Below are 12,499 nucleotides of genomic sequence, written 5' to 3'. Positions count from 1 at the left end.
CAATACTGTAGAATTAATATATTAAAATATTAATTTGTACATCTAAGTTGTTATCTTTGATATGTTTTGCTTTTTGGTGGTGGTGAATTTGGGATGTTTGTATTCAAAACTATAAAATTCATATTTGGTTTTATCCAAAAAAACTTAAAAATTTTAAACGTAACAATGTCTAAATATAATTTATACATTTTACCTATGCGTTCGTTCTGGGGTGTCATTTTCCTAAATAGGACTGATCAGCTTGCTCGAAACGTCACATACACAGAACTGTATTTTGTGCTCAATTGGTCTTGTAGCAATTAGACTATAACGAGCTCGGTTGAGGAACTTAGGTTTCTTCGAGTGGAAGAGCTAGGAATGAAGTTGGTAGGACGTCCTAAAAAAACTTTTAGAGTACAATTGAATCAGCTCTTTTGATCAGTCAGATCGTACCAGAATGGTGTGTGTCTCGTTGCCTGACTGAGCAGGTTGCAAGGAATTGTTGATGAGGCCCTTATCAAGCTGATTAATCTTTCTGGCATTAGCACCTTAGAAATAATGATACATTTTATCTCTACAGTTAATTATTGTCGATTGTAAGTTTAATATTGCCTAACAACTAGTGATGAATCCTCAGTGTAAACATTGTATGGCACTAGTGTATTTGTTTTTATGTTAGAACATAACATAGTTTTTTGAGGATTTGAATTTACATTCATGAAGGTCTTTGATCATCGTATTTCCGAAAAGGTAATAATCTGTATTTTTGTTGACTTCATGTCTATTATGTTAACCTTTGTTTGCTGAGTGAATTCTTTTGTCTTACAGTTCTCTGAAATCAGTTTTTCTTGATGCAAACATACACTTGTAAATATTTCAAAATATTGTATATTTTGTATAATTCCTTCAATAAAGTAGATGTAATATTTTGCGTACTTCCAAATATGAAGGTGGTTACAGAACTAAGCAACCACCTTATTCTAAAGATGTTTGCCGCCTGTTACACAAGGCGAATTTCTTGAAAAGACACTGAATATGAATGTTTATAAATAGCGCATATTCTTTATAACTGCATGAAATATTATTTAAAGCGGTACATAAAGCTGAATTTTCATCAATAATGTGAAAGTTTGATTTTTTGTTTTTTTAAGTAGTTGAACTGAAGAAATGTTTTTAAAAGTTAATATTTCTAATTTAAATTACTTCAACTCAAGACACGGAATGTTTCTGTTGGTTTTTCTTTGGAAAGTCCAGTTCTACCTCTAGAATTTTGTAGTATTGAACTGATTCATTATCCTAAAAGCAAGAAAAAGAATATTGCCAAAGTTAGTCATACTTTTTTTTATGTACTATCGAATTTTGTGACTTAGAATATTAATTAAAGTTGCGCAAGGTGGACTCAGCAGTTTTGACAACTTCCAAGAATTGTAGTCGTAATTTTTTTCTTATTTATTGAAAAAATAGAAACTTTTTGCACGAAGATTAATAGTATTAAATTCTGTTTTGAGAAAATCGTTCGAAGAAAAGTGCAAATTTCTTTAGAATTTTCCGCGATTTATGCTATATCAATCGTTTCATAGCACATTATTCAAACACTAGTGAGATGTAAATATCAGTGGAATTCACCTATTTTAAATCAAACTAAGTGATTAATATCTGAACCCGAATCCTGCAGTAACAAAGAACTTATGTGCTGCGACGTATAAAACCAAAACTAGGCACATAATTGAATTCTAGTTTTGTTTTGAAAGTAAAAAATATAGTTCTGAATAATGCATTTCAGACTCATCGTTTAAACAGCAACTCCTCCTTCCTTGATAAAGTATTTGATATTCTAAACCTTTTTTTGTGAACTTATATTCTTTCTTTTATTACGCTTGCTGAAGTCTACTGAATGCAGAGGATTTCTTCGTTATACGTTCTTATCTTTTAAAAGAGACTGTGATGGTTTACAGTTTTAGTGAATTTTTGCAGTTAACCTCTTACTTAAAAAAGATATATGCAAATTGTGTAATTCTGTAATACGTATTGCAATTCCATGATTTAGTATCAAATATATAAGATAAATAAATATTTAATCAAATTATATAAATATCAATATATAATAATTAATAATTTTAATTATACTTTTATTAAACATTCTTTGCGTTTTGAAAAAAATCAAAAATTTCTTTGCCGCCCATATATTTCTGCTGAAACAAATTTTCTAGGGCTGCAATAGATCTTCAAAACTTACCTTACTGCCACCAATATGATAGGACAGGATGCAACTATTTTTTCTTATTATTTCCAACCCCAGCGCTATTTTTGATTATTTTATGCTGTCAATAAAAAATCTTAATTCTTATTAGAATATAATACTTTTTTGATAAACTTCTATTTTATCAGTCTCAGTTAGAGAATGGATAACTTAGTTTGCGTTTTTATATTAAATCAAATGGTACATGTTAATGTTCTTTCCATTACCATTTGTTTCAAGACTTTCATGGATAATTGAAGTAATTATTCAAAAAGTGTAGCTAATATTCATAAGAAATATTCTGTAGAAAAACAAAGAATAATTTTGAAATCTATAATGTAATAAAAAGGTAATAACAAACTGTTCTCATCTTCCTTTCAGCTATCTGGGATGAATTGTCCGAGACTGGCAAATGGATGGAAGAACTCAGACCTTTTACAAGAAGTCGAACGGGAAATTGTAAATGTGAAGTGAAGCCAAAAAAGAGTACGTTAACTAATTACTTTGGTAAAAAGATGGTTTCGTTTTTGTTTGTTTTTTCTCTATTTTTGTTTTGTTTTGAAAGTATAATTCATGAATAGTACTATAGTTTAAGCATAGCTGAAATGGTGGTGGACACCACAGTTTGGGATCCATATTGCTGGAGATACGTAAAGATTTTAATATTTCATTGAAAAACATTTCAAGCATTCAAACATACAGAAGCACTTGAAATTTAACAAACAGGCTTCATAGTCTTTGAATTTATTGAACCTGTTTATGTAGCTCAATCATTTACTTACACTTGTGTTTCAAATGTTTTAAACTATATCAAGAAGCATTTGCATGTCACGAGATTTGTTTCAGAGTCAGCGCTTTAGAATTAATAAAATTCTTGATTTTTTCCCCCACCTAAAACATTTTCTTATTTAAATCAGAAAATTATTTTGTTTCTCGCAAAATATAATGTTAAGAAGAGTTAATGCGTTGCTTTCAAAATGAAAGAAAACATCTACCGCTAGTGCAACACTTAAACGGACTAATCATTTAGAATTTCCACTCGAGTAAAGTTTGGCCCACAATGAATGAAGTGGAACAACATAAAGAGAAGGTTCTTTCTGTCGCCCAACACGCGGGAATTAACTGTTCTTAGTGCCTTTAACATGCACTACTATTCTCTAAGAGATGATCGAGAAGGACAAGGGCCATTTGTAGATAGTCTTAAAATTCCATTTTTAGATTGGTATCGTAGTTTATTTAACTATAATTTTAGAAATTGGGAACAAAAGCACACAATTTTTTTTCTTTTCTGAACCACAGAATCACTAGAACTCTTTTTTTTATTTTGTTTATTTCAACTCAAAGGAGAGGTTTATATTTATGAATTAATAATAGCACACTAAATTATAAGTTTCTGTTAAATCTAGCTGAATTTCGTGGGAAACTTGTTATTTTTTTTTATTATTATTTTTTTAAAAAAAACATCGACCAGTTCTGGAGATTCTATACCCTTACTCTCAATACTGAAACTCGCTCAAAACATCAGACATTTTTCCTTATCAGGAGAAGAAATCTTTCATGGATACTAAATTTCGAAGATATATCAATCCTTAATACTTACTTCCCTACTGTTAACAGTATTAAGAAATATTACTAAAAATACAATTCTTTTCCATTTCGAGTCTTTTGCTTACTTGCATCACAATTTAATATGAATAATACTTTTTGTCGTGCTTTGTAGATAAAGCGAGTTTGATGTGTCCCGCTTCACTGTGGAGTGTGATATTAAATTAGCAATCATCCCGATTTTCACTAATTATAAAATAAAGTAAATTTATTATGTAACGGTTCTATCAGGTTAAAAAATGATCATACATGAAGGAGATGGTTGGAAATGTCTTTCGCGATGTGCATATAAACCATGAACCGATTATCACTATTTTTCTAGATTTTTTTTTGTATCCTAATTCATCATTAATTCTTTTTTTTTTTTTTTAAATAAAATATAATTTGAATACCTGCAGAACTAAAGCTAATGCAAATAAAAAGCTCTCATGAAAACAATTCCAAATTTTTTATGCAATGCAATTGAGAGATTTTGCCAAATTTTTTTTTGTAATAATAGTTCTATTTTTTTATATGTATATATAGAACTTGGTACAAACAAACCATATTGCTTCCAATGGGACAGATAGTGAGATTGATTACTACATACGTGTATGTTAATACATATATACAGGGTGAACCAGTAAGTAATGTACATAGGCCTGCTATGTGTAGTACATCTAAAGTGGAGTTCAATGACGTATTGGCCACTTCTATTTTCCACCATTCTTGAGTGACGTCACTTAATTTTTTTTTTATAAAAACATTACTTTTTTGTAATAAAAATGTTATTACTCAGAAGGGTTTAGACATGGTTAGAAAGCCAGATAAATTTCCTAAAAATGGACACCATTTCGAAGCATAAATTATTCTCCTTGATCTACCTCCGGAAACTGGGAAAATAAAAGTAATCGAAATTTTTAAGCCCTTATGTGATCATTTTCAGATCTAGGTGCTGGAACTTTTTTATAAGAGATTTCTTGTCTAATGGGCTTTCAAACGGTATATCATTTTCCAGGATTCCTTTTATCTTCGTATGAGAAATTACTTTTGTTTTGCAAGAAAACGTGTTCACGAGCATACAGCAGTGCTAGTGTATTTTGTTGTTAAATTCATTAAACTCTTTTGGATGGAGCTGTAGTCAATTTTTAAAGTAGATTGTCTTGAAATAAGGTAGTCTAAGATTACAAATTGAACTTTAAACATTAACTTCTCGCCTCTCTGAAATATTTGACAAAATGTTAGAAAATATTTTAAACAAAAATTCGTATAGTTGTATTTATTTACTCCAAAATACAATTTCACAAAAACATAAAGTAAAAATAAACTTCATAATAACACAAAAATAAGTCTTCATGTGTGCAGAATGCAAAAAGCAAGGAACTCACTACAAAAACGAACAAGTCTTCATAAAAAATTCTCAAAATGGCCACCTTCATGCTGCAACATAATCGACATCATCGAGTTCTGATCTAGTGGATCTACGTACATCTGCGCTTCTCTCCGCATATTGGAGCAAACCATCAAAATTCTTTCTTCTTATTGCTACCTTGAGTTTATTGGCACACTGTAAACCTCACTTTTCAAGGTACCCCAAACATAAAAATCTAAGGGTGTTAAATTGCACAGGCCTATGTTGACCAATCCACCTTCTGGTGGTTCATCCAGTCCGTCACAATTCTACCATTGTGAGGAGGACACCCATCCATTTGCCACCAGAGGTTTTCTCGCAGTTCTTCTTGGATGTCTGTTAGCATAGGGATAACATTATTTTGCAAAATCCCTTAATAGAAGTTCGCATTCATTCTGTGTGGAAGTATAACATGCGTAAGAAGCTGGCTACCATAAACCCCTAACCAGACATTCACCCTAAATTGATGTTGAAAATGGGATATCCTAGTTTGATAGGGATTTTGAGCGGCCCAGAAGTGGTTGTTATGTAAATTAAATCCGCCGCTGCGGGTGAAACTTGCCACATCTGTCCAGATTATCCTTTCACAGAAATATGGATTTTCTTCCACTCTCTCCAAATACCAGCTACAAAAATTACGTTTCCTCTCCAGATCATTGGGTAATAAATGTTGAACCTGTGTAGAGTGGTACGGGTGTCGCTGGTCATGGTGAAGAGCATGCAAATCTGTAGATTGTGAAACTTGGAGTTGACGTCCACCCCTCCTGCTACTCAGGGTTGGGTCGTCATCAAAAAGTTGTAAAATTTCATCCTCATTCCGAGGCAATACGAGCGGGGCATGATCATGTACTTTATAAGAACACAAATAAACTGATGAAAAAGATAAGAATGTGAATAAGCCTTAACAACCTTTGAACCCATAACTAGATAGATAATCCTTATATAGGAATCTGGAATTAACCAATACAACTAAGTAACTTATAAATAAACTTCCCTTATCTGTTAGACTTGGTCATTCAAAATTTTCTATTGCACCCTACTTGAAACTAAGCAAATTAACCTTCGATTGTAAAAATAGCTCTTGTTTAAAATATTTTCTAACATTTTGTCAAATATTTCAGAGAGACGAGAAGTAAATGTTAAGTGCAATTTGTAATCTTATACTACCTTATTTTAAGACAATCTACTTTAAAAATTGACTACAGCTCCATCCAAAAGAGTTTAATGAATTAAACAACACAATACACTAGCACTGCTGTATGCTCGTGAACACGTTTTCTTGCAAAACAAACGTAATTACTCATACGAAAATAAAAGGAATCCTGGAAAATGATAAACCGTTTGAAAGCCGATTAGACAAGGAAACCTTATAAAAAGTGCCAGCATCTAGGTCTGGAAATGATCACATAAGAGCCTAATTAGTTTTCTTAAAAATTTCGATTACTTTTATTTTCCCAGTTTCCGGAGGAAGATCAAGGCTGCTTGGAGAATAATTTATGCTTCGAAATGGTGTCAATTTTTAGGAACTTTATCTGGCTTTATAACTATGTCATCAGAATCGAATTCAGACTAATTTATGGCTATTATTATTATATTTTTTATGGCTCGTCAACTTCTAGGTTTAAAGGCACCCGAGGCCTATTCAGTACACCTTTGGCCTGTACAGAGATTATTTCGGCTTTAAAAACATTTCATTAGTTTAAATTTAGGCTTAAATTTTGTTATTGCAACTATTGATGACAATCTCAATACATAAGGAAAATTTAATGTCTATCGATGTAACATTAAATTTGTTATAGCTTTAGCTCATTGCGAATTAAGACCTTTTTTTTTCGAAAACGGATGAGAATTAGATATTTGTTTATATGAACATTTTTTTCCAAATAAAGCAGTGGTCTTTTAACCAGGTACGTCTTGTATATTATGTTGACCAAAATGCGAAGAGAAGCAGCAGTAGCAGCCTAAGACTGTACTGATACGATTACGTACGGACAGTCTTCTTCTAGGATTACACTGTATTTCTTTTTTCGATAGATGGAGGAGTAAGGACGAGATCTTCTTTCGCGCTGTATTGTCTTTCGCTTCTAATCTTTTCTTCCTCCACTACGAACTTTTCCACATCTAGATAAGGTTACTTGCCAAAATTCTGGAATATAAATAAAATTATATAAAATATGTACATACATAATATTAACACTTATACAACTGTCCTACTGGACATTTTTAATAATAGATTACATTGAAAATGTAATTAGGTCTGCTCTGCTGGATAATACTTAGATTTTATCCGTCATAAAGTGTAAGATAAAAGATAAAATATTATAAATTATAATCATAATTGATAAAAAAAAACACTGTAAACTTTCAGGAAATTTAATTATGGTCTGTATTTAGTATATTTACCTAAAATAGTTGTTCTAAATTTTACGTACTCTTAATTTTTTGTTCGTTTGATTTTTCTTCTCTTTGCTATGCACAAAGAATAAAACCAGAATAACTGAAATGAAGCAGTTATTAACAATTGTAAGTACAGCTACATTTAAGTTTGGAATTGAGGGACTTTTTTCTTCAAAGTTACTCGTCAACCATTTTTCTAAAAGCATAGTTTTTTTTTTTTTCTTTTGGATTTCTGAAAAACACTATAAATAATTGTAAATTTGATTTATTACGATTGGAGAAAATTATTTTAGTGCTTGTGGAAAACATCGTCTTTACAGAAGTCTCAATCGCGTAAAAATCTTCCTTCCCCCAAAAAATCGAGTTAAGTGGTTCTTCCAATGGTCCGAAAACCTTATTGTCAGGTCTCATGATGGCATTTAAGTAAACCACTGGTAGAATTCGAACTTTTTGCGGTTTTCCGTATTTGAGTTACGGGGAATACTTCCAGATGGACAGAGACCAGTTAGCAAAAACCTCTTTCTCTACTCATGTCCTTTTTTTTCTGCGATAAAAATCTCGAGATGGGCGTGATTGTAATACTGTCTCTGGCAATGGGTGTAAGAGTAAGTACAAGGCGCGTGCCTTTCACTTTGAATAGCGGCGTGTGATGAAGAGCATGTTGTGGCAATAATTTCCTAACACGAAGTTGCGGATTTCTGTTACTTGGCCGCGCCTGTGGTAGAGCGTTTCTCAATTGTCAACCATTCGTTTGCTCACTTCTGGTATTCTACGAAAAGAATAGTTAGCATTAATTTTAAAAACTGTAAGGACTTACTTTCTGCATTTACACCCCTCTGTTCGGGGTAGGGTTTTATTAAAAACCAAAAAAATCCTTGTGGTCTTGAAGCTCAATAAATGCGCAACTTTTTCTGCAATTATATGACTCCTTGATTCATTAATCATTGAAAAAATGCAGTTGAAAAATTTAACATAAATCATCGAAAACGAAATTTTTTGACATTAAAGTAAAAATTTCATTGTTTATTAGAAAGGATTTGAGGTTCTGGGTTAAACTGATTTATAGGAAATTTAATGCTCTTTCGTTTGGAATAAGTAGATTTGTTGTAGGATAAAGGATAGAAAAGTTACGGCCGTTTTTATGGCGAAAAACGCGAATATCGACGGAATAGTTAAAAATGCAAATATCTTGCGACACTATTGAGAATCGGGCCAAAGTGAATAGAATATTTTTTGTTTCATTTGAGCTGCTGAATCACCCCCCGAAGTTTCGACCACTCCTCCGTATACACCCTGTATAATAGCTGTGCAGGTCTCGCCTCTAACCATTCGGCTACCGTGGCGCCTACTTCTTAAATCTAATAACTAACGTTTAGTAAACATTCGAAGTGTTTAGTAAACCTTGAGAATTTTACTGAAGTCTTTAGGTGTTCACAGTAGATTGTTTTTTATTGAGGAAAAAGTTTCTAGGCTATTAATTTCACCTTCGATCAAAAACGTTACTTTTCAAAATTGATTAAATTGACAAGGTAGTAGTATTAATAAATATATGTAAATGTGTAATTTGCAAAGTGTCCATAATTAAAAAATTATAATAATTTTATCTTTATAGTATTACATCTTTTAACTGACAAAGCTAAACGATCATTAATGTCTTACGAGGTCAAAAAAGCAGTTCTTATCTCAAGTCGTAAATTGCATTTTATAACTTTTTATTTTATTTCAATTGCATTTTCTTTTCATAGAAGTTATCAAAATCAATAAATTCAATATTGTAAAAATATTTAAAATGTCTAACATTACCTACACGATTAAACCATTTGGCCTGATTTGTGTCGGAAGACGATAATTTGGATTTTTGATTATTTTTGTAAGTCCTTAAGCAAAATACCAGCTGCTGAAGACTTACTAACATTGATAGTTGCGCTGCTGCCAGCGGTTATCTTAAATTAAAATATGGTCTTTAAATTCCGTCTGCCTAATGATTGCAATATATATTTAGTCCTAATTCTTGCATTGAAGGTGAGATTAATTACCAAGAAGCCTTACTTCTGAAAGGATAATCAAATAGAGGTTCATATGAGTGGAATTATTAACTTTTTTTAGCGAATATCGCCCTTTTTTATTTGATGTAATGGAAACTTATTTATGGCCTAATCGGCTGTAAGAGTCTTGTTAAGACAATAGTATTATTAATAATTGTTATGATATTACCAGTATACCAATGGTTATAAAAGGTTAAGACAGAAAAGAAAGCTTAAAAAATGTGGAATTACCTCTTTTCAGGAGCCAGTTGAATATCTTGGGATAAAAAGATGAAACTACTGCATCCTTTGAAGTATTTTATTAAGTCATCATACGCAATTCAGAACTGTAAAAAACGTGGTCAACAAATTTATAAATTTTGTTTAAATTTTGAAAACTTTCATTCCTTACGATTTAATGAACTTATAAAAATCCAATGAAATGGATGATTTTTCATAATTATATGGAAATATTTTTCAAATGTGGATTGTGAACACATTGTTATTAAGCAAGATTATTAATTAGTAAATGTATACCTACATTATTTTTGTATAAATATTTACAATATTTTCTGATAGTCATTTGTATACATTTACTACTCATAATTGTAAATAATTGTACAAATATTTCTTTTGTAAATACTTTTTTCTTTTCTTTTTCGGATAATCTCTGTCCATAAATTAATCTGTAAATTATGTACAAATGTGTTTGAAGGTGTAATAATACTCAATGATTGGGCATCAGATACCCACATACATGTTTGTAAAATAGAAAATGGTTTCTTACCGGATTTCACTGCCCATTCGTTGTACAAATTGTAAATGTTAGAGATAAAATTATTAAACGAAATAACCTAATATGTTGGTCATTTCTCTTGGAAAGCTTAAAATTTATAGAGTTCTATCTTTAGCATCATTTAATTTGGTATTATGCGACCGCTCTTTGATCATTTTAGAAATACTTATTAATGTTAAACAAGTTAAGAATTAATTGATCGGAGATGTGTGAACTTCGTTTGGACAACCGCTAAAGAATTCAGCTTTCACACAAAATTGTTCAAAACAGCTTAAAGCTTAAATTAACATCGGATTTCTAGTATATTTTATATAATACTTTCCCTTTTAAAATACCTTTTTTCTTTTAAATTGTAACAACTTACATTAGGAATTTTATGAAAACAAACAACCAATAATTTTATTATTATTATTATTCAAGCAGAATGTATATCTATAGTTTTTATTTTATTTTTTTCCAGAATAACCAGTTGGTTTCATGTGATCCTAGTTGGGGGCCTTATCATTCGATAAGAAGGTTAATTGGGAATAGTCTAACCTGAAAACAAAAAATCTCAGATAATCGGGAAGTGACGCAGGTAGAAAATGCTTTAAAAACATTGAAATAGTAATAGATTTTTCTGGTTATTGAAGTTCCTTGAAAAGCGGATCCAATTTTTTGTTATTTTACGTTAATTAACAACGGACAGCGAGGGGATGGAAAGAATTAATTACTATTATAATTTAAGAACTTAGAATAGTATTATTTGTAACAACGAAAATTTGCACAATTTTTCGTTTAAAAAGGAATTCCTAATTTGTCTCCTACATTATTTATTTACTTTATTGGAGTTTAAAAAAATCAAAATACCAAGGTTTATTATTCAAATAACGTGAGAAAGGGAGTATTCTGTCTGAGCTTCATCGAATCTATTTGTTTTTCTGGATAAAAATAAATGGGACATATTTTGGTGGATGGCATGTGGACAATTTTTAATATTAATTTTATTATAATTATTTTAAATAAAATAATTTAAGCAGATTTGAGAAAGGGCGATAAAATACTAAAAATAAAAACAGAAAGTGGGGCGCTTCTAACTCATTTGGGCAGAAAATTTCATTTTTAATGCTTACGATTATCAATATACACTTTCGGACCCGTTCACTTCACTTGCCCAAACAAAGTACAAAAGCTGAAATAAATCAACGCATCTAAGAATTTCTGTTAATGTTAGCGTGGTAACTAACAAATCTGACAAAAATTTATAAAATCTGTTGGTTTTTGAAATTTAAAAACAAGTAAATCCGAAGTAAGATTACTTTTCTTTTTTGGAAATCAAGGTAGAATAAAAATAATTAATATACGTAAATAAATTTACCAATCATATTCAGATTTTCTTTCTTAAAAGGAAAATCTGTAAAAGTGGCTCGCATAATAATGAATTTTTAGATGAGTAAAAAGTATAAAAAAATACATTTTAAAATTAAAATGTCACCATTTATACGTTTAATCATAAATATTTATCCAACGTAGAAATATTTGTACAGTACCCTTTCTGTAAAAGTTTTACTGACTGAAAATAAAAAAATTAAAATAACATAAAGTGAAACTGTGTAAATATTTAATTTATATATATATATATATATATATATATATATATATATATATATATATTTTAAAGTTTGATTTTTTGGTTCACATTACAATGTACCTTTAAATTTAGTAATATTTGAGTGATGGAAATATTTGGTCTTTATAATTATGTAATTGAGTGTAATTTATCATGAATGAAAAGTTTCAGAAAAATTAATTTTGTACCACTCTTCAATATTAATGATCAAACAAGAATTTATTCACTTCAATTTTTTTTTAAAAAAAGGAGCTCATTAAAAGTGATTTTATTTTCTTTTTATTAAGGTAATAAATTTCGACTGATTATGTTTTAAAGAAGTAAATTTAGAAGCCAACACTTTTTCTTTAAGTTTGATTTTCACAATCCGATTAAGGATTAATATTTGGAAACCCAACATTTTTCTTTATTTGGCTTTTCATGTATTTTTAACTAATTAAAAGTGTGGTGTTACAATTTA

The 12,499-nt window shown here is 30.3% G+C and overlaps 1 protein-coding gene across 3 annotated transcripts in view; it reads left to right on the top strand.

Annotated features, from left to right (window-relative positions):
* LOC141449771 (uncharacterized) overlaps window positions 1-12,499 on the top strand; it is a 30,543-nt gene extending 18,044 nt beyond the window's left edge. For 2 of the 3 annotated variants that reach the window (XR_012455684.1, XM_074119518.1), the window contains exons 12-13: window positions 2,600-2,704; window positions 9,897-12,499. Coding sequence is in view for 2 of the 3 variants with exons in the window: in XM_074119518.1 (XP_073975619.1) it covers window positions 2,600-2,704; window positions 9,897-9,907 (116 nt within the window). In the remaining variant the exon portion in view is untranslated. Of the gene's footprint in view, window positions 1-2,599; window positions 2,726-9,896 lie in introns of all 3 variants that reach the window. The other variant, XM_074119517.1, reaches the window with a different exon arrangement.

This window comes from Rhodnius prolixus, unplaced genomic scaffold (assembly GCF_049639745.1).
Source record: "Rhodnius prolixus isolate KJV_2025 unplaced genomic scaffold, Rpr scaffold_2, whole genome shotgun sequence".
NCBI classification, from domain to species: domain Eukaryota; kingdom Metazoa; phylum Arthropoda; class Insecta; order Hemiptera; family Reduviidae; genus Rhodnius; species Rhodnius prolixus.
Note: the sequence above shows the minus strand (reverse complement) of the source record. Positions and strands in the feature narration are given on the sequence as shown.